This window comes from Muntiacus reevesi, chromosome 8, assembly GCF_963930625.1.
Source record: "Muntiacus reevesi chromosome 8, mMunRee1.1, whole genome shotgun sequence".
In the NCBI taxonomy this organism is placed as follows: domain Eukaryota; kingdom Metazoa; phylum Chordata; class Mammalia; order Artiodactyla; family Cervidae; genus Muntiacus; species Muntiacus reevesi.
In genome coordinates, this window is record NC_089256.1 from 2,529,319 (window position 1) to 2,552,997 (window position 23,679).

A 23,679-nucleotide genomic window follows, 5' to 3' on the forward strand; every position below is an offset into this window, starting at 1 on the left:
TTTACTCATTTTCACACTACATCCCTTAACCAGAATAGGGTAATCTGTTTTGCATCATCAGAGGCTTTCTTCTATCATCTGAATATCCAGATGCTTTAAATGTCATCTTGTGACATATGATTTTTAGTGGTAGTAAGAATTAAAAGGCTAAAAAGACAGTGCCAAGATAGATGCAGCTAGCTGACAAGGTTCCTCAGCCACACCAACGATACAACAAAGATGGTTATCAATGCTTGAGAGATATTTTTTCTCTTGCTTTCCTATCCTGTCCCAGAGAACTTCTCCCTTTTTATCAGTTCTAGCATAGATATCAAGTAATGCTCCAAATAAAGTCATAAAATCCTGTATATTCTTGGCAGTCATTAGAAAAAGAAACCATAAGTGATATGACAGCAAGAAATATTTTTAAAATTAAAATGACAATGAAGTAGTTATTAAAATCCAGCTACTATGATTTTGGGAAAGATCCAGATCTCCCTCTCAATTAGGACCATTCAATTCACTATCTCAATGAATATCAATTGGCAGTGGTCAAATACACAGTTTTCCAAAGCGAGGGAAATGTGAGCTTGATTTTAATTCTCAGGAAAATTACAAAATGGAAAACCACTGAATGCATGCTTTTTTTTTTTTTTTTTTTTGATGATGATGATGTTACATATGTCCATTGCAGAAAATGTCAAAAGTATCTAAAAGTTTAAGCTGAAAACAAAAATCACTATAATCTTGCCATCCAAAGATAATAAATGTATTTTTATTGTATTTGTTTCTAGGATTTCGAAATGCTTCTTCATTAGGCATAAAGCCTATAAAAGGATATATAATTTTGTTTGTATTGTGCCTCATTGTTTATCTTTGAATTAAAATTAAACTGTAAGCATTTTCCTATTTCATCAGTTATTTAAAATTTAAAAACCACACGAAATAAGTTATTATGTAAATTACCATAGTAAGTTATTCATTCCTGCAGTCTTTTCAATACTTTGCTATCATAAATAATGCAGTGATGATCATTTGTGCTCAGGAAACTATGATGATTTCTTATCTGCAGCAGCAAGTTTGACAGTTTTTCACTGAACCCTTATGATGGGATTCAGTGAAACATGATGGAAAAACATGGGTTGAATAAAAGCTCTCAATGGTAGTCATGACTGGTTAAATAATACATTCTGAAACAGCTTATCAATAAGGTCTTCCATGAAAAGTATCTTTCAGTGCCATTTTCAAATTTTGTGAGAACTTGGAAGAACACATTGGCATCACAATAGTTATTTTACCTTTGTCCTCCTCCAGGTCTTTTCCACCCTTCTCTGCTCTACTTTATGGCAGGGATGGGACTGATTCTTATAGAGGTCTTGTGTGTTTCCTCTCTCTCTTGGAACCCTGTCACAGCCATGAGAACAAACACAAGCCTCCCTGCTGGCAGATCCAAATCCTGTGGAAGAGAGCTGAGTTGTTTCAGGGAAGCCATCCTAGACCAGTCATCTAGCCAACCACCAGCTGAAGGCAGATGTTTGAACAAGCCAAGTCATGGTCAGAATATCTGAGCTAAGGTCACCATAATTGACTAGCTGAACCATGCTCATGAGAAATTTATTTTAAAGGGTGGTTGTTTAAATTGACTGAGTTTGGGGGTGTTTGGTTGTTTTTTAATACAGCAAAAGTTGCATAATACATATTAGCAAATGACACAAAATTGGACAGAATAGCTAGTAGGTAGCTACTTTGGAATAGTGGACTATCAATAGCCATAGAATTTGAAAGAGGTTCTGTTTATCTGATCAGCTGGGTGTACTTGATTAAAAATTCACTAAAAACTCTTAGGTTGCTCCAAGACAAATAATGTCCAGATTCAGGGATGTAATGCTTTCCACTATATTTTCAGCAGAGTTTCTCTGAAAATGTTGGTTGTATTCTGGAGGCTGATCTCGAGAAGAATGATGAGAATGGATCTGGAAATCATGTCATATGGAACAAGTGCTATCAAACTAGTTGGTTCAACTGTTTACCCATCAGGTTGTGACAAGAAGAAAAAGTTTATGCCACAATGTAAATCAACTATATCAGTAAACATGCTTTTAAATTCAGCTAGCTTTAGTTTTTCATAGAAACAATTTTTCAATGATGATAGCAAATATGTTGATTTCTTTTTTTAAATTTTGGCAGTGCTGGGTCTTCTTGCAGTGTGCAGACACTGTGTTGTACCACGTGGGCTATGTGTTGCAGCATATGCTGCAACTAGTTGTCCCGTGACATGTAGGATCTTAGTTCCCTGACCAGGGATTGAACTCTTGTCCTCTGTATTGGCAGGCAGATTCTTAACCACTGGACCATGAGGGAAGTCCCAGCATGCTGATTTATATTCTGCCACAGTTCTTTATGTTGATGTGGATCTATAACTTACAGTTTCCAAAGGGTAAGGAACAGCCATGGGTTAGTATTGGTCCATACATTGAATATCTCTGAAACAGAGGAATGGTTGAATAAACTCAAGTTGCCTTTCTTAGGGGGGAAAAAAAACACCTAAAAAACTAAAAATAATCAAAACCCAATAATTGTGTCTTCAGTGTGTTAAACTGTATAGGGAGTTGATTTACTTTATATATTTCCAGAAGGAAGAATGAAGGGACAAGGAAGGGAATAGATTTTAGCTCAATACAGAGAATATTTTAAGAATAATAAGCCACAAAGAGAAATACTGTCCTTATTCCCCATTAGAAATGTTCACAATAGGGCAAAGATGAGATTGAATTGGGGAAGTTAATGATGCTTTCAAATTTTATGATTTAAAGATTCTCTTTTGTCTAATTAAAATAATTTTTTTTCTTTCTTCTCTCAAGTAATTCATTTCTGAACCCTTGCAGACTTCTGACCCTGTCATTCTGCTAAACAAAAGAAAGAAATAATACAAATTGTACTTAACAGTTGAAATGATAACAAATAGGCATATATGATACCTACTTCAGATATGTTAAATGAGCTGTCCACTGACATTGTTGTCTTGTAGAAACAAATGACTGGAAGTGAAGTTGTTCATTAATTGTACCTTAAAAGACACTGAAAAGAAATTTCTTAATTGGGTTCCCCAAATAAACAAATGCAATATATTTAAATTAAATTATTATCATTTGATAAAGTGACATATTAAAAACTAAACATTTGGAAAAGACTTTCAGTTTAGTTCAGTTCAGTCACTCAGTCATGTCTGACTCTTTGCGACCCCATGGACTGATTTTAGATGTTAGTCTAAAAAAAAAGACTTTAGATACTAGTAGAATGTGAAGTCAGAAAAATTTTTTATTTGTTTTTTTGTTAAAGCTGAAAATGAACAGTAGTTTCAAGTGAACATTTCCTATGAGCTTTTTCTTTTTGATGTGATAGTTCCATAGAAACCTATCCTTAATTCTTATATAATTTGAAGACTCAAGCATTATATGTGAGAACCAAAACCATCCACATCCACATAACTTACTCTATACATTAACATAACTTTATTATTTCATTGTTTTTATCAATACAACTTTATTGCTCTAGGGAACTCTTGCTCAGAAAGATAAAAGTTTTAAGCAATTTTACTGTCTCAAGAACACATCAAAAGACTTATTTTAATTAACATCAAACTGTTTGACATCTCAACAGAGAGTATCAAAATTTTCAAGACTCTTGGAAATCCTTTAAATCCTCTCCTTGTTGTGTCTTCAATCCTAAACTTTTATATTATGATCTTTACCTAATCCTACCGAAAATTTCTGATTAAGAGACTTGCCTTAAACAAACTTCATGTTTAATCTCTTGCAACCCCATGGACTGTAGCCCACCAGGCTCTTCTATCCATGGGATTCTTGAGGCAAGCATTCTGGAATGGGTTGCCATTTCCATCTCCAGGGGATCTTTCCCACCCAAGGATCAAACACACATCTCCTGCATTGCAGGCAGATTCTTTACTATCTGAACCACCAGGGAAACCCCCAAAAACAAACTTCAACATCTCCTAAATATTCCAACTTTGCTTCTACACCCTAAGATGTTATTGAGGTAAGTAGCTCACTGGGGCTGGGGGGGGGGGGGGGGGCGGGGATTCCTGATTTGTGGAATTTGGTGATTTCTGTGGTATAAGTATTCCTATCATGGCTGACTTCAAGTTACCAAGGTGATCCTTCTCAGGCTAACAGGAGTTAGGTTCAGCACACCACTGCCTCTAAGGGACTATCAAGATAGTGTTCTCCCATGCTTCTCTAACCTAAACTCAGATTTGTCTTATTGATGGACTGTTTGGATGCCATCTGGGGGAAACCAATGTTCAACAATACTGGGGATCTGTAAAAATCTAATCAAGAACTTCTCTTGGCCATGGTCCAGGACCTCAAGTTGGAACCATGGTTGCCTCTTTGGCCCTTTGAGCCTCTTGCTGGTACAGGAAGCTGTTGGCCTCTGTGAGTGGGATGATGAGGTAAGTCTTGCATTGAGTCCCAACTCTGATTTCTTTTCTTTAAAGGTCCCCAAATGCTGAGTTTATTTTGTCTTCTTTAAATAAGAAACTCATTTTAGGAATCCTTTGATTATATGTTCAGTTAAATAACTTTTATCTTTGGTGGAAGTCAGTGCTATTACTTACAACACAATTTGTCTCTATCGCTGTCATCTTTTGTTGTATATTTACAAAGGAAGAGTTCACAGCGAGGGGATGTGGGTAAGGTAGATAAATCCATTACTCAAACTGACCCTGAGGACTGAAAAGTTCAGAAAGTGTCTTTTGAATTTTGGAAAATCCTGTGGATGTTTTGCCTCAGCTCACTTGTTTCCCTGACTAAGATGGTAAAAAATCTGCCTGCAGTGCAGGAGACCTGGGTTTGATCCCTGAGTCAGGAATATCCTCTTGAGAAGGGAATGGCTACCCACTCCAGTGTTCTTGTCTGGAGAATTCCATAGACAGAGGAGCCTGGCAGGCTTACAGCCCATTGGTCCACAAAGGGTTGGATACAACTGAAGTGATTTAGCACTAGCACAGCATCCCAAATATCCAATGTTCTGCTTTTTTTTTTTTTTTATGTTTCTGAGGGAATATCTAAGGCATTTAGATTCCAAAATTGTTCCCTTAAAATGTCTTCGCCAAGGCAAACAAAAAGTGAAAAACTAAAAATGGTCTCTTTTAGAGTCTTCCAAGTCTTAGTACAAATCAAATAGCTCTTTTATTATTTATCTTCCCCCAACTTAAGTTTCTCTACTTCCTTTGACTTCTTCCTTTTACCTCCTAACTGTCTAGAAAAATCTCCAAAGTGCAATTACTTCATAAAATTAACCACCCCTCCCCTCACCATCAGAAACAGGGAAAATTGCATTGTTTTAAGGTCTGGTCTCATACTGAGCCAAAAAGCCAAGTGATAAAATTTGCAGAGGAATTAGAAATAGTTTTAGGAATCAATAATCCAGTAACCCCAAGTGTATATCAAATAGTACATATGTGTTCTGTTATGAAAGAGTCGAATGGAAAGATAGGATTCAAAGACCCCAATTTGCATAAGAAATCAGAAGAATTTAGAAAAGTTGTGTATATTAGACAAGGTCTTTTGGAAACTCTCCCCTCCTGTGAGCACAGATTGAATGCTGATCCCGTCTTATAAGCAAAGAAAGGAACCATCCATTGGAGAATTCAGAGACAAGTTCTTTAATACCTTTAGACAGTTTTCATAAGTAACTCCTGCTGCAAATGTAATGAGCTTTCTACTAACTTTTTGCCAATACCTTTAAGCCTGAAACAGAAAGTTTAATACACTAGAAACATTTAGAATTTAAACATCTATAATTTAAAACATTCTAGAAAAACTAGAATGGAATAATAGACTCATTGCCAGACATTCAGCACTTCACTGAGCATTTTTAAAAGAATATGAGAACAAAGGGAATAAGACTCAGATAAAACAATTAGACATTCCCTATGAGGAGGAAGAGGAGGAGGAAAAGGAATCAAATGCCCAATCTCTTATTTTATCCTTGAAAATTCACAAGGAGAATGTCCTCATAATGTTAGAAGGCAACCTTTTGCTTGATCTGGGCACTACTTTATTAGTCTTAAACTGCTATTTAATTCAACATCTCCCTTGGAGAGATGGTTGTGGGTGTTTAAGAATACACAAGCGTTCCACATGTCCTGGCTGAGAGCAGAGGTGCAGTCTCGGCTCCTCAGTGACCCCACACTTGTGAATTTGACAGGGACAGATGTATGCTCAAAGTGGAATCATCAACAAATTAAGTGATTTCTTGACAGTCTCTTTCCTGAAAAGTCTGAGGACTTCCTATTTGTAATGAGGTTGCAACTAATTGGCATATTAACTTAGACTTACTGTGTCTAAATCAAGTCCAAATTGAAGATCTCAAAGAAATGCTAGAGTTTTTGTTGGTAACACTTCTATAAAACTGGCGGCATTAATAGGACTGAACCTCTAGCTAAACCTCTATCTAGTGAGAAAAGTACATTTGTTGAGACGTTCTTAAGTTTCAGTGAGTTTCACCTGGGGAGCTTGTTAGACTGCCTGTGTCCTGAGTCAGCAGGCCAGATATGGCCCAGGACTCTGCATTTAACACTTCTCCAGGTGACTCTGGTACATAATATTCTCTTAAAGCACTAGCTAAAGACAGACCAAAACTAACAGAAAATGGACTGGTTCTTAAAACTCCTGTCCTTCTAGGTAAAAACACCAATGAGTTGAGGATGTAGAATCATTCAGAATCTTAGATGCATAAATAGAATATTCATTCCCCAGTTCCCTGTAGTAGCAACCTCAAATTCTGTTTTATCCTTGTGCCTCCTGAGAGAATATATTTAGTTTAGACCTGTATTTTGTTTCCTTCAGTGTCCTTTCTTTAGTGTTAATTATAATTGACTATTATGATTTCTTTTAGATCATAATAATCAATACTTATTGGCCTTCTTCTGGAAATATCAACAATATACATATCTGGGCTATTGTTATACCTAGGAGTTTACTAAGTCATCCTCATACTTTTTCAGAATCCTCTATCAGGACCTAAAGAATCTGAAATTTTCCTGTAATTATATTCTTATCATTCAAAGGAAGATTTGCAGAAGAACATATATTTTAGAAGATGTGAATCAGACACTGAATTTTAAGTTTCTAAAAATTCAAAATACTTTTAGGCTATGCTGGCCTATCAGCAGATGTATTCCTCAAGTAAATATGTAATAAGAAACATTACAAGTACAATAAAATAGCTGTTAGATTTTATATAAATATTTGTTATTGCAAACTCCCTCCTTTATAGTTAGCAATTTTCAAAACTCTCATATCAGTTCTTTAAATTCCTAATAAAACATATCAACTCTATATTCTAAGATATTCAGTTACATGAAATTTCATTGTTGCACACTTATAATATCATCAACATTTCCAGCTTTAACCCTGCAGAGCAAAAACAGTCTCAAGAAAGAACACAGCTGGAAGAATCACCCTACCTGATTTCAGGCCACACCACAAAGCTACAGTAATCAAAACGGCCTGGTATTGACACAGAAACAGACACACGGATCAATGAACAGATTAGAGAGCCCAGAAATAAACCCATGCCCTTATGGTCTATTAATCTATAGCAAAGGAGGCAAGGGTATATAACGGAGAAAAGACAGTCTTCTCAATAAATGGTGCTGGTAAAACTGGACAGCTACACATAAGAGAATGAAATCAGAACATTCTCTAACACCATATATCACAATAAACTCAAAATGAATTAAAGACTTCAGTAAAAACAACAACAACAGCTTATTAAAGACCTAAATTTAAGACCAAAAACCATAAAACTCCTAGAGGAAAACGTAGGCAGAACACTCTGACATAAATTGTAGCAATATTTTTTGGATCTGTCTTCTAAAGCAAAGTAAATAAAAGCAAAAATAAAAAGCAACCTAATTAAACCCAAAATATTTTGCACAGTAAAGGAAACCATTGACTAAAAAAAAAACCTACTCAATGGAAGAAAATATTTACAAATGATATCACTGACAAGGAGTTAATATCCAGCATACATTAAAAAGCTCATATTAATACAACTCAACATAAAAAAAAACAATTAAAAAGTGGGCAGAAAATATGAATATACATTTTTCCAAAGGGACATGAAGATAGTAGACAACAGGCACATGAAAAGATGCTCAACATCACTAAATGTTAAGGAAATGCAAATCGAAACTACAGTGAGATATCACCTCACACCAGTCAGAATGGCTATCATAAAATGAACACAGATAATAAATTATTGGCAAGGATGTGTAGAAAAGGGAATTTTGTACATTGTTTGTGGGAATGTAATTGATGCAACCACTGGGGAAACAGAATGGAAGTTTTAAAAAAAATTAAAAATAGAACCAGCAATTATACTCCTGCGTATATATCTGAAAAAGACAAAAACACCAGTTTGAAAGGATAACACACCCCAATGTTTATACCAAAATTATTTACAATTGTCAAGATATGGAAGCAACATAAGTGTCTACCAACAGGTGAATGGATAAAGAAGATGTGATACATACACACACACACACACACACACACACACACACACACAGGAATAATCCTCGGCCATTAAAAAGAATGAAATTTTGTCATTTGTAGTAATATGGATGGATTTGGAGGGTATTATGCTAAGTGAGATACTTCAAAAGGGTAAGACAAATACTGTATGATACTGCATTTTTGTGTGAAATCTAAAAATACAACAAACTTGTGAATACAACAAAAAGAAAGCAGAAATAAATATAGAGAACAAACTAGTGGTTACCAGTGAGGAGAAGGAAGGGGGAGGGACAATATAGGGGTAGGAGAGTAAGAGGTACAAACTGTCATGTAGAAAATAAGCTATAGGGATATATTGTACAGCAGAGAGAAAATAACCAATATTTTATAATAACAATAAATGGGTGTAACCTTTAAAAATAAATTAATTTTTAAAAAATTCTAAAAGACAGAAATATAGATCAATGGAACAGAATAGAAAGCCCAGAGATAAATCCACATACCTATGGACACCTTATCTTCAACAAAGGAGGCAAGAATATACAATGGAAAAAAGACAGCCTCTTTAACAAGTGGTGCTGGGAAAACTGGTCAACCACTTGTAAAAGAATGAAACTAGAACACTTTCTAACACCATACACAAAAATAAACTGAAAATGGATTAAAGATCTAAATGTAAGACCAGAAACTATAAAACTCCTAGAGGAGAACATAGGCAAGACACTCTCGACATAAATCACAGCAAGAGCCTCTATGACCCACCTCCCAGAATATTGGAAATAAAAGCAAAAATAAACAAATGGGACCTAATGAAACTTAAAAGCTTTTGCACAACAAAGGAAACTATAAGCAAGGTGAAAAGACAGCCTTCAGAATGGGAGAAAATAATAGCAAATGAAGAAACAGACAAAGGATTAATCTCAAAAATATACAAGCAACTCCTGCAGCTCAATTCCAGAAAAATAAATGACCCAATCAAAAAGTGGGCCAAAGATCTAAATAGACATTTCTCCAAAGAAGACATACAGATGGCTAACAAACACATGAAAAGATGCTCAACATCACTCATCATCAGAGAAATGCAAATCAAAACCTCAGTGAGGTCCCATTACATGATGCTCAACATCACTCATCATCAGAGAAATGCAAATCAAAATCTCAATGAGGTCCCATTACATGCCAGTCAGAATGGCTGCTATCCAAAAGTCTACAAGCAATAAATGCTGGAGAGGGTGTGGAGAAAAGGGAACCCTCTTACACTGTTGGTGGGAATGCAAACTAGTACAGCCACTATGGAGAACAGTGTGGAGATTTCTTAAAAAACTGGAAATAGAACTGCCATATGACCCAGCAATCCCACTTCTGGGCATACACACCGAGGAAACCAGATCTGAAAGAGACACGTGCACCCCAATGTTCATTGCAGCACTGCTTATAATAGCCAGGACATGGAAGCAACCTAGATGCCCATCAGCAGACGAATGGATAAGAAAGCTGTGGTACATAACACCATGGAATATTACTCAGCCGTTAAAAAGAATTCATTTGAATCAGTTCTAATGAGATGGATGAAACTGGAGCCCATTATACAGAGTGAAGTAAGCCAGAAAGATAAAGACCAATACAGTATACTAACGCATATATATGGAATTTTGAAAGATGGTAACGATAACCCTATATGCAAAACAGAAAAAGACACACAGATGTACAGAACAGACTTTTAGACTCTGTGGGAGAAGGCGAGGGTGGGATGTTCTGAGAGAATAACTTTGAAACAAGTATACTATCAAGGGTGAAACAGATCACCAGCCCAGGCTGGTGCACTGGGAAGTGCTCAGGGCTGGTGCACTGGGAAGACCCAGAGGGATGGGGTGGAGAGGGAGGCGGGAGGGGGGATCAGGATGGGGAACACATGTAAATCCATGGCTGATTTATGTCAATGTATGACCAAACCCACTACAATATTGTAAAGTAATTAGCCTCCATCTAATAAAAATAAATGGGGAAAAAAATTAAGGAAAAATATTTTTATATTTATAAAAATATAAAATATAAAAAAAATTCTAACTTATAAATAAAATGACATACTAAAGACTGAGAGTAAGAGGATTCAAGCAATAATAGTAATAATTAAAACAAAAAGACAAGAAGATGGAGAGAAGTGCCAACCACAAAATTTTGAAAGCCAAATAGCAGATGGACAACTACTAATTAAGTAAGCAGACCCAAGAAAGCTGAAATCTAAGCCAACTGCAGGAAAAACCCAGAAAGTAGATCAATATGTACTGCAGAATCCCAAAAAAACTTCAAAAGAAAGAAAAGCTCCTTCAACTTGGCCTTTTAACTCTATATCTTTCTCTTCCTTTCAAAACAGCAATAGGATTTCATGGGAGATTGGTATGAGAACAAATTGTGGTGATAAACATGATGCTTTGCTCAGACTCACTTTGCCTTCTGACAACTGAGGCTTGTAACTGGTCCAACCTAGTCAATCTCCCCTCCCTATCCCTCAAAGCTAAGTCCTTAACATTCAACTAACATCCAAGCATTAGTTAGTGCTACCCACTGGAAGATACACATAACCCAACATGATTGAATCCCAAGCAAACACTTGACTCAGAGTCAGGCTAAGACCCATTCAGTAGTTTGAGAAATAGGGAATTATCCCAAACTGACCTGACCCATAGATAGGCTAGAAAAGAGGGAAAATAAATATGAAAAAACAATAGAAAATTCTGCTTTGGGCACAGGATGATAGTAGAAACTACTAACTATGAAGGGATATCCCTAAAATCCATATACTACAGTAATATAAAGGATATATACTGGTTCCATTATAGTTAACTGGTGTTACATAATCAATATCTTATATAAGATACTTGGTTTATCTCTTTCTGCTGTCAATAATTTAACATTGGACTGTATATCCACCATGTGCTTTTCAAATCTTTCTAGCATACGCTGAAGTTCGTCTCTTTCTCTTGTGACGAGATGGATATCTGAGTCGCAATCACCCTGAAACATAATTCAAGACAGCAGTTATCATTTCAAGACAATATTGTTTCAAGATAATTCAAGACAGAATTATCACCACATGGTTGGCACAAGGATGCTGAAGATGAGACTGACTGAAAGATGCTAACAGACAAAAAGAACACAATTTCCTTTAATGTAATTAAGGAACACAATTATTAATCTATAAGGAGAGCAGGAGAGAGAATGCTGGCAATACTGGGGCAAATTTCCAGACCTTCGAGTTCCCAGCAAGAGACCCAGCTGCCACTGATCCTACTTGATGAGACCCCATCAGATGCTTCAAGTGTCACTCTACCCCAGTTGTGTATACTGCTGTTGTAACTAAAGTATAATCCCCAGACTGGAAGCATACAGTATCTGCGAACATGCAAGGCATGCAAATTTTGAGGTATATCCCAGACCTACTCAATCAGAAACTATGGGGGCAGGGCCCAGTAACTGGTTTATCAAGCCCTCCAAGTGATTCTGATTCATTTGGAGCTGGGAATCACTAGTTCATAGCCCTCTCCATGGGAGGAATCAAGCGGGTATGTGAATACCTGCTCACCTGCTCACCCAGCACAAGTAACTTAACAGCCTAGCACATTCCTCAGTGTTTCCTGAGACTAAATCCAAGATCAATTTCCCAGGCATACCAGCCCCCAACTGTCCCAGCACCAAACCTATGTGAGCTCTATTTTTTCTGCAATCAGATAAATATAAATATTTCTACCAGACGGTGCACATTAGGATATTCACTGAATAAGCAAGTACTTCCAACATTCCTAAAACAAAATTATACCTATTACTTCAGTACAACTTAAAAAAAAAACCCATTAACTTCATAGTTATTGTAGAAAATAAATATGGCAAATGTACACTTGGGGTCTATGGCATATTAATGTTCAAGTACTATATGCAGAAGCTCCAGAGATAGTGACAATCTGGTATTTTGCTACATTGGAAAGCATTCTGATCTATGGTATTCAATATCTACTATGTACATACCATGTCCAAAGTACACTTGGTAAATGGTAAATATCCATGAAGTATCCTTCACCTGCCACTTGGAAATAAGTTATCCTCTTGGTTAAGCAAGAAAAGTCAAGGGAAAATGAATGAGATTAGCTATCTGGACACCTTGAAGGACAAAATGCATCTGTATTACAGGATAAAAGCAATTAGGGTGAGGACTTAATTAACATTTAAATAACGATAAAAGAGAACCTATGACGTAACCATATTTAAATAAAAATATTTTTACAGAAAGGAGGTGGTATGCCTAGATTTTAGAAAAGGAGAGCTCAACGAATAAGGATTTGACAGTCTGTTTTTCATTATTATCTAGGTCTCAGCTTAAACGCCACTCTCTGTAAGGAGTCCTTCCAGATTCTCCAATCTAATTTAGATCTCCCTCTATATACTCTCATAGCATTCTGAAAATTTCCTGTATTCTTTCCTCATTAATACTTACTATAAATGAGATTATAAAGTTATTTACACAACTGGGTGTTTAGTGTGTCTTTATCACTAAAATCAGAGATCAAATTGCCAACATCCACTGGGTCATAGGAAGAGCAAGAGAAATAAAAAAAAAAAAAAAGAATCTGCTTCACTGACTGTGCTAAAGCCTTTGACTGTATGGATCATATGGATCACAACAAACTGTGGAAAATTCTTAAAGAGATAGGAGTACCAGACACCTTACCTGTCTACTGAGAAACCTGTATGCAGGTCAGGAAGCAATAGTTAGAACTGGACATGGAACAACGGATTGGTTCAAAATCGGGAAAGGAGTACATCAAGTTTTGTATATTGTCACCCTGCTTATTTAACTTATATGCAGAGTACATCATGCAAAATACCTGGATAGGTGACTCACAAGCTGGAATCAAGACTGCCAGGAGAAATATCAACAACCTCAGATATGCAGATGTTACCATCCTAATGGCAGAAAGTGAAGAGGAACTAAAGAGCCTCTTTATGATGGTGAAAGAGGAAAGTGAAAAAGCTGGCTTAAAACTCAACATTCAATAAACTAAGATCATGGCATCTGGTCCCATCACTTTATAGCAAATAGATGCAGAGAAAGTGGAAAGAGTGACAGATTTTATTTTCTTGGGCTCCAAAATCACTGTGGATGGTGACTGCAGCCATGAAATTAAAAGATGCTTGCTCCTTGGAAGAAAAGCTATGACAGACCTAGACAGAGTACTACAAAGAGAGATATTACTTCTCTGACAAAGGTCTGTATAGTCAAAGCTACAGTTTTCCAGTAGTCATTTACAGATGTGAGAGTTGGACCAAAAAGAGGGCTGAGAGCCCAGGAATCGATGCTTTCAAATTGTGATGCTGGAGAAGACTCTTGAGAATCCCCTGGACAGCAAGGAGATCCAACCACTCAATTCTAAAGGAAATCAACCCTGAATAATCACTGGAAGGACTGATACTGAAGCTGAAGCTCCAATACTTTGGCCACCTGGTGTGAAAAGCAAACTCATTGGAAAAGACCCTGATGCCGGGAAAGACAGGAGGCAGGAGGAGAAGGGGATGACAGAAGACGAGATGGCTGGATGGCATCACTGACTCAACAGACATGAGTTTGAGAAAGCTCAAGAAGATGGTGAAGGACAGGGAAGCCTGGTGTGCTGCAGTCCATGGGGTTGCAGAGAGTCAGACGTGACTTACAGACTGAACCACCACCAACACTAAAACGCAAGTGCCCTCAGAGACACAGGAGGTCCTTCCCACCACACCTTCAGTACTTAGCATGTAATTCTAAAATGAATGAATTCCCCACTTCGCTAAATGTGTCTTGTATGTATGTATGAGTGCTAATAATTCCCTTTTATCACTCCATTTTTCCTAAACACACATGCACACATACACAAACTCATGTACACATACCCACAATGCTAGACTGAGGATAGGAAACAGGTCTTCTTTATCTTGTATCCTGGATGCCACATTCATAGTATGCTCTCAGTACACATCTACTGAATTAAACCTAACTTTCTATCTACACCTGATGTGCTTGGGAGAAGGAAACGGCAACCCACTCCAGTATTCCTGCCTGGAGAATCCCAGGGACGGAGAAGCCTGGTGGGCTGCTGTCTATGGGGTCGCACAGAGTTGGACATGACTGAAGCAACTTAGCAGCAGCAGCAGATGTGCTTTAAACCAGCAAATAATAAAGAAATAAAACATTTACTACGAATTAGATGTTATGTTAGACCCTTATACAATTATGTCATGTAATCTTCATAAGAGGTTGTAGATACATTCCTCACTTTGCAAATCAGGAAGCCATGAGTTAGGTAACTTGTCTAAGCCAGTGTCTGGAGTTGAAGCTTCTAATAAGGTTTCCAACTCCAAAGCATTTCCCATTACACTATACCCAAAACTCACATTTGGAAATCTGGTGAGTACAAGGTCAAAGAGACCAGCGCTGTCCCTACATAGACAACAGAGAACGAAAACCCTATATGCAAAACAGAAAAAGACACACAGATGTACAGAACAGACTTTTAGACTCTGTGGGAGAAGGCGAGGGTGGGATGTCCTGAGAGAAGAGCATTGAAACAAGTATACTATCAAGGGTGAAACAGATCACCAGCCAAGGTTGGATGCATGGGACAAGTGCTCAGGGCTGGTGCACTGGGAAGACCCAGAGAGATGGGGTGGAGAGGGAGGCGGGAGGGGGGATTGGGATGGGAAACACATGTAAATTCATGGCTGATTCACGTCAATGTATGGCAAAAACCACTACAATAATGTAAAGTAATTAGTCTCCAACTAATAAAAATAAATGAAAAAAAAAATTACCGATACAAAAAAATGTCAATATATTTTCTGAGTTGCAGCAATCCCAGGAAACTCTGCCCAACAATTTGCTATAAAAAGCAGGGGTTGAAAACACAGCCTGTACCAAATCGAGCTTGAGACAGGTCTATGCTGTCTGCCAACAACTGTTTCTAAACAAGCTTAAAACACCCAGTTTTAGACTAGAATTTACTCCTTAGTTCACAGCACTCACAACTGTCTTACACTCCACCCATTTCACTCACGTACATCACCCATTATTCCCTACCACGCCTGAAATTTACTACTGGACTCTAAAATGCTACCAAGGTCCCAACTTTCTAAACTTTACAAAATGAATCATGTCAGGTGTCATTAGAACATTTCAAGAAACTAAATAAGATGAAGGGGGGAAGGCCCCTCCTAATTTTACCAGTAACTTACCCATATCTCAACTTGCCTTTCAACCATGAATTCACACCAAGCAAACAAATCCAATATTTAAAAGTACTGAGACACTTACCCACTCAGTTCTACTTAATAAGTTGATTAAACTAATCAACATTTTTGAAGAAGACTGTCCCACACAATGAAGGTGATCAATTCAGTGATTTCTTTTTCTTGATTCCTAAGTATATTTGGAGCTTAAAAAACAACTCAGCACACATAAATTAACTTAACTGTATGTCCCCACCCATTCATTGTGCTCTTAACAGATAACAAAGCACAGTGTTTAAACTAACACTCCAAATCAAATTCAGTCAGGAGCCAATGAAGTTACAAAACAGTCTAATCAGAAAATGTCTCAAAACCATTTGGCAGTAGGCAGATCTTCAAGAAAAAGATGACAGAGTTGGTAAATGCAGCCAAGTCTAAAATCAAATGTCCTGAGTTTTAATGACTGTACTTCCAACTTCTCTAATTTTATCCAGTATGTAGATAATGTGAGGGTCATAGAAGCCTCCAGGAATCCTGTAACTCCAACGTTTAAAAGAAAGAAGAATCTGGACACTGTAAAAGCAGTGCTAAGGGGAAGGTTCATAGCATTACAGGCTTACCTCAAGAAACAAGTCAAATAAACAACCCAACTCTACACATAAAGCAACTAGAGAAGGAAGAAATGAACCCCAGGGTTAGCAGAAGGAAAGAAATCTTAAAAATTAGGGCAGAAATAAATGCAAAAGAAACAAAAGAGACCATAGAAAAAATCAACAAAGCTAAAAGCTGGTTTTTTGAAAAGGTAAACAAAACTGACAAACCGTTAGCCAGACTCATCAAGAAACAAAGGGAGAACCAAATCAACAAAATTAGAAATGAAAATGGAGAGATCACAACAGACAACACTGAAATATGAAGGATCATAAGAGACTACTACCACCAGCTCTATGCCAATAAAATGGACAACTTGGAAGAAATGGACAAATTCTTAGAGAAGTATAACTTTCCAAAATTGAACCAGGAAGAAATAGAAAGTCTTAACAGACCCATCACAAGCACGGAAATCGAAACTGTAATCAGAAATCTTCCAGCAAACAAAAGCCCAGGACCAGATGGCTTCACAGCTGAATTCTACCAAAAATTTAGAGAAGAGCTAACACCTATCTTACTCAAACTCTTCCAGAAAATTGCAGAAGAAGGCAAACTTCCAAACTCATTCTATGAGGCCACCATCACCCTAATTCCAAAACCAGACAAAGATGCCACAAAAAAAGAAAACTACAGGCCAATATCACTGATGAACATAGATGCAAAAATCCTTAACAAAATTCTAGCAAACAGAATCCAACAGCATATTAAAAAGATCATACATCATGACCAAGTGGGCTTTATCCCAGGAATGCAAGGATTCTTTAATATCTGCAAATCAATCAATGTAATACACCACATTAACAAATTGAAAGATAAAAACCACATGATTATCTCAATAGATGCAGAGAAAGCTTTTGACAAAATTCAACATCCATTTATGATAAAAATTCTCCAAAAAGCAGGAATAGAAGGAACATACCTCAACATAATAACACAAGCTATATATGACAAACCCACAGCAAACATTGTCCTCAATGGTGAAAATTGAAAGCATTTCCCTTAAAGTCAGGAACAAGTCAAGGGTGCCCACTCTCACCATTACTATTCAACATAGTTTTGGAAGTGTTGGCCACAGCAATCAGAGCAGAAAAAGAAATAAAAGCAATCCAGATAGGAAAAGAAGAGGTAAAACTCTCACTGTTTGCAGATGACATGATCTTCTACATAGAAAACCCTAAAGATTTTACCAGAAAATTATTAGAGCTAATCAATAAATACAGTAATGTAGCAGGATATAAAATTAACACACAGAAATGCCTTGCATTTCTATACACTACCAATGAGAAAAGAGAAAGAGAAATTAAGAAAACAATACCACTCACCATTGCAACAAAAGGAATTAAATACATAGGAGTATATCTGCCTAAAGAAACAAAAGACCTATATATAGAAAACTATAAAACACTGATGAAAGAAATCAAAGAGGACACAAACAGATGGAGAAATAGACCATGTTCATAAATTGGAAGAATCAGTATTGTGAAAATGAGTATACTACCCAAAGCAATCTATAGATTCAATGCAATCCCTATCAAGCTACCAATGGTATTTTTCACAGAACTAGAACAAATAATTTCACAATTTGTATGGAAATTCAAGAAACCTTGAATAGCCAAAGCAATCTTGAGAAAGAAGAATGGAACTGGAGGAATCAACCTGCCTGACTTCAGGCTCTACTACAAAGCCACAGTCATCAAGACAGTATGGTACTGGCACAAAGACAGAAATACAGATCAATGGAACAGAATAGAAAGCCCAGAGATAAATCCACGTACCTATGGACACCTTATCTTCGACAAAGGAGGCAAGGGTATACAATGGAAAAAAAGACAACCTCTTTAACAAGTGGTGCTGGGAAAACTGGTCAACCACCTGTAAAAGAATAAAACTAGAACACTTTCTAACACCATACACAAAAATAAACTGAAAATGGATTAAAGATCTAAATGTAAGACCAGAAACTATAAAACTCCTAGAGGAGAACATAGGCAAAACACTCTCTGATACAAATCACAGCAAGATCCTCTATGACCCACCTCCCAGAATATTGGAAATAAAAGCAAAAATAAACAAATGGGACCTAATGAAACTTAAAAGCTTTTGCACAACAAAGGAAACTATAAGCAAAGTGAAAAGACACACTTCAGAATGGGAGAAAATAACAGCAAATGAAGAAACAGACAAAGGATTAATCTCAAAAATATACAAGCAACTCCTGCAACTCAATTCCAGAAAAATAAATGACCCAATCAAAAAATGGGCCAAAGATCTAAACAGACATTTCTCCAAAGAAGACATACAAATGGCTAACAAACATATGAAAAGAGGCTCAACATCACTCATCATCAGAGAAATGCAAATCAAAACCACAATGAGGTACACGCCAGTCAGAATGGCTGCTATCCAAAAGGGGTACACGCCAGTCAGAATGGCTGCTATCCAAAAGTCTACAAGCAATAAATGCTGGAGAGGGTGTGGAGAAAAGGGAACCCTCTTACACTGTTGGTGGGAATGCAAACTAGTACAGCCACTATGGAGAACAGTGTGGAGATTTCTTAAAAAACTGGAAATAGAACTGCCATATGACCCAGCAATCCCACTTATGGGCATACACACTGAGGAAACCAGATCTGAAAGAGACACGTGCACCCCAATGTTCATCGCAGCACTGTTTATAATAGCCAGGACATGGAAACAACCTAGATGCCCATCAGCAGACGAATGGATAAGGGAGTTGTGGTACATATACACCATGGAATATTACCCAGCCGTTAAAAAGAATTCATCTGAATCAGTTCTAATGAGATGGATGAAACTGGAGCCCGTTATACAGAGTGAAGCAAGCCAGAAAGATAAAGACCATTACAGTATACTAACACATATATATGGAATTTAGAAAGATGGTAATGATAACCCTATATGCAAAACAGAGAGAGAGACACAGATGTACAGAACAGACTTTTGGACTCTGTAGGAGAAGGCGAGGGTAGGATGATCTGAGAGAATAGCATTGAAACATGTATATTATCAAGTGTGAAACAGATCAGCAGTCCAGGTTGGATGCATGAGACAAGTGCTCAGGGCTGGTCAGGAACAAGTGCTGGGATGGGATACTGGGATGACCCAGAGGGATGGGATGGGGAGGGAGGTGGGAGGTGGGATCAGGATGGGGAACACATGTAAATCCATGGCTGATTCATGTCAATGTATGGCAAAAACCACTACAATATTGTAAAGTAATTAGCCTCCAACTAATAAAAATAAATGAAAAAAGAAAGAAAGAAAAATGTAAAGAACACAAATGATAGTCATAAAATTTTGAAAATAATTAAGACCTAAAATGAGGACATGTTTTTATTCTCATGTTTTTATTCATCATCGTTAACCTTATACATCTTCAGACCATCAAGTTGCAAACATGATTGTAGTGGACAAAGGGGATGATCTGTCCAGTGCTCACTGCCATTTTTTACCCCTTCCTTTTGCACAGTTATCATAGAAGATGTCTGGTCTGTATAATGTGGCCTGCCTTTCTGACTGGTCCAAGAATGGGAATGGCCTGAAGCCACGTAGCCTGCCATGGAGACAAAGCCATTCTACTTAAAGAGAGAAAATGCAGATGATACCAAAAGTAAAGATTAGAAAGAGAGGAAGTGTCCAGCAGCATGAGTTCCTGGATCCAGTTTCTGGAAGCTCAGATGCCCCTGCACTCTTCCCAGATATATAATGAGCTATTCAATCTCCCTTAATTTCCAGGAATCAGTACCTTACACTTTGTTCTTAAGTAGTTTTCCTAATTAATGCAGTGTTCCTAAAGTCACAGACTACAAAATGGTCACAGAAGACTACAAAAATGAAAATTAAGAAAAACTTCCTAAAAATAAGTATGAATAACATTACATTATTACAATAATAAACCAAAAGTTTGCTCATAAAGCTCTTTTTTGCCTTATCAAACACTCTCACAAAGAGATATTACCTTTTCTAGTGTTTTAAATACTGGAATTTTTTCACATGTAGAATGACTTCTAGAGCAAGATCTTCGCTGTATTATATGTTGGAGTTTTTTTAGTTCTTTCTTATAAAAATCTCATTCATCTTCTATACCTTTCAGAAACGTATCTAAACGAGAAGGTGACTTGTCTCGTCGTTTTATTCCATGTTCTAGTCTCATCCTCTCAATTTCTACAGTAAGTTCTCTTTCTGCAAATTAAAGTCATAAAATCTTAAAACAATGTTGCATATAAAATGTATAATCAGCCAAATAAACTATAATTTTTACAATGAAAGCTACTAAAAATCATTAGCTGTTTTGCATATCACCTACAACTGCCAAATATCAAAGAGGTAAATGCTGAAAGGAAAAGATTTAAAAAAAATTATATTAAAAGTTTAAATAAAATCCAATAAGTCAAGTCCTGCTTTTGTCATATACAAGTCTGGGTACTATTCAGTACTACACAGTGAACAATAAATTATCACATGGTACTTACTCTCTGATGACCTGAAAATGCACTAAAAGAAAATTTACCTGTTCAAACTGGTTATAATATGCGTGACTTTAACATGAAGCTTAAATTTAACATAGTATACACAGAATAACTAGTCTTTCCTCACACAAGCACAATTATTAACTTTTACCATAGAAATGACATTTTCAGGAGTCAAAAGTAGCCTGTGCATGCATGCATGCTAAGTCACTTCAGTTGTGTCTGACTCTAGGCGACCCCATGGACTGTATGTAGCCCACCAGGCTCCTCTGTCCACGGCAAGAATCCTGGAGTGGGTAGCCATGCCCTCCTCCAGGGGATCTTACCAACCCAGGGATGGAACCCCCATCATTCATGTCTCCTGCACTGGCAGGCAGGTACTTCACCTCTAGGACCACCTGGGAAGCCAAAAGTTGCCTAATATTGGCAATTTTGTATAGTTCAATCTAATTTAACTGATGTTCTTTACAATTCAAAGTCATGAAGTGATTTTCAAGACATATTCCAAGTCACTTACCATCTTCTTTCATTCATTTGACAGATAATTATTGAGAATTTACTGTAGGTCCAGCATGAGCTAAGAATACAGTATGAAAAACATGTCCAAGGTCAAATAATTATTCTAACTGTAGCAGGACAAGAGTCACAAAAGAACAGTGTGCAATACAATCCAGAGGATGAACAGCAGAATTTATTCTGAGTGACCAGAGAGGTTAAGAAAGTAAGAGAGCTGACGGAATGGGCAAATGCCTTAAATGGTAAGTCAAACTGATGAATGAAAAGTGTCCACTGTATTTGGCACAATGGAGGTGACTGGTGACCTTAACGAGAGCAGTTGTACTGGTGAAGTAGAGGACAGAAGCAAACTGGAGTGGACTGAGGTGCTAAATGAAGAAGGAAATGGCAAACCACCCCAGTATTCTTGCCTGGAGAACTCTGTGGACAGAGGAGCCTGGTGGGCTGCCGTCTATGGGGTCACACAGAGTCAGACACTACTGAAGCAACTTAGCAGCAGCAGCAGCAGAGGTGCTAAAGGATAGAAGGTGATCAAGCAGAAAAGCAGGGATGAATGACTTTTCAAGATGTAAAAGCTATAATGAGGAGGAAAGAGTAGCTGGATAGGGATGGGTCACAGTTTTTGCTTTAGAATGGGAAAAGGGAAAAGCATGTTTGAATACCAATGGGGAAAAAACAGTACAAAAGCTAATGTTATCAAAAAGAGATAATATGTAGCATTTTAAAGTGAGAGAGAATGGGACCTAGAGAACAGATGGAGGCAGTGGCCCATCATAAAAGCCAAATGGCTCCACTCTAACAGGGAAGATAAGGATGGACAGGTTCAAGATCTGGGGACAGGAAACATGGAATGCCTCCCTGATGGCTTCTGTTCTTTTAGGAAAACTGGAGGTAAGATCATCTACTCAGAATGGGTTTACTGAGAATGAAAAACACTTGAGTATGTTCCCGCAGGATGGGAGATCAAGCAGTAAGGAATATAGAGTAAGATCTCCATACCTCACTGAAGGGGGCGCTGTGGTTCGGGGCCATGTAACTTCCAGTGCTATAGCTACCGTCCGGGGCACACGCTTGCTCCTAGGAAGAAAAGTTATGACCAATCTAGACAGCATATTAAAAGCAGAGACATTACTTTGACAACAGAGGTCCATTTAGTCAAAACTATGGCTTTTCCAGTAGTTATGTATGGGTGTGAGAGTTGGACTAAAAAGAAAGCTGAGTGCCAAAGAATTGATGCTTTTGAGCTGTGGTGTTGGAGAAGACCCTTGAGAGTCGCTTGGACTGCAAGGAGATCCAACCAGTCCATCCTAAAGGAGATCAGTCCTGGGTGTTCATTGGAAGGACTGATGCTGAAGCTGAAACTCCAGTACTTTGGCCACCTGATGTGAAGAGCTGACTAATTGGAAAAGCCCCTGATGCTGGGAAAGATTGAAGGCGGGAGAAGAAGGGGACGACAGAGGATGAGATGGCTGGATGGTACCACTGACTCAATGGACATGAGTCTGAGTAAACTCTGGGAGCTGGAGTGGATAGGGAGGCCTGGTGTGCTGCAGTCCATGGGGTCGCAAAGAGTCGGCTACGACTGAGTGACTGAACTGAACTCAACTGGGGCACAGGCAAGCAGCGCTTAGCTGCTCACGTGTGAATGTTTTAGCTGATCCACGGCTGGATTTTGGGTAGGAGGATGCATTCAAAACACAAAGAAACAAGGGAGTTTCAGGTATCTGAGAGATTATGCTGAAATGGCAAGATAGACATAGCATGAAAGGAAGTAAAATTGCTAACTTTCGTATGTAGGCCTAAGCACTTTAATAATATATGAACTCATTTAATCCTCATGACAACCTTTTGGGTTAGGTGCCATCTTAACCACAGAGACAGGGAAACTGAAGTAACATTAAAGAACATGCTCAAGTCAAACAGCTGGTTAAGCAGACAAGGGGTCAGATAGATTAGCCCCACGGATGCTGAAGAGCCTAGGATACAGCAGCTTCTTAAAATAGCACACTGGCTTTCCTTCACTTCCTCAGACACATGGAGTTTGATGGCACCAGGATTCTGCACTTGTCATCCCCCCTGCCTGGAAGATTGCCCCAGATTGTCATAAGGCTTGGTGTCCAGCACTAAGCCCTTTGATCAGATGATCTCTAGCATACCCTCCCATTTTATCTAATACCCTGACCATCTGAGATTAATTCCTTCACTTATGTGCTACCAGTTTTTCTCCCTAACTATATTAAAGC

General features: G+C 37.7%; 1 protein-coding gene across 1 annotated transcript in view; it reads right to left on the minus strand.

Moving 5' to 3' along the window:
- Positions 1–11,366: 11,366 nt before the first annotated feature.
- LOC136173544 (centrosomal protein of 135 kDa-like) overlaps positions 11,367–23,679 on the minus strand; it is a 36,386-nt gene continuing 24,073 nt past the window's right edge. Inside the window, 2 exon segments of the mRNA XM_065943222.1 lie at positions 11,367–11,540; positions 20,410–20,633. Of these exon segments, the coding sequence (XP_065799294.1) occupies positions 11,376–11,540; positions 20,410–20,633 (389 nt within the window). The 3' untranslated portion in view covers positions 11,367–11,375.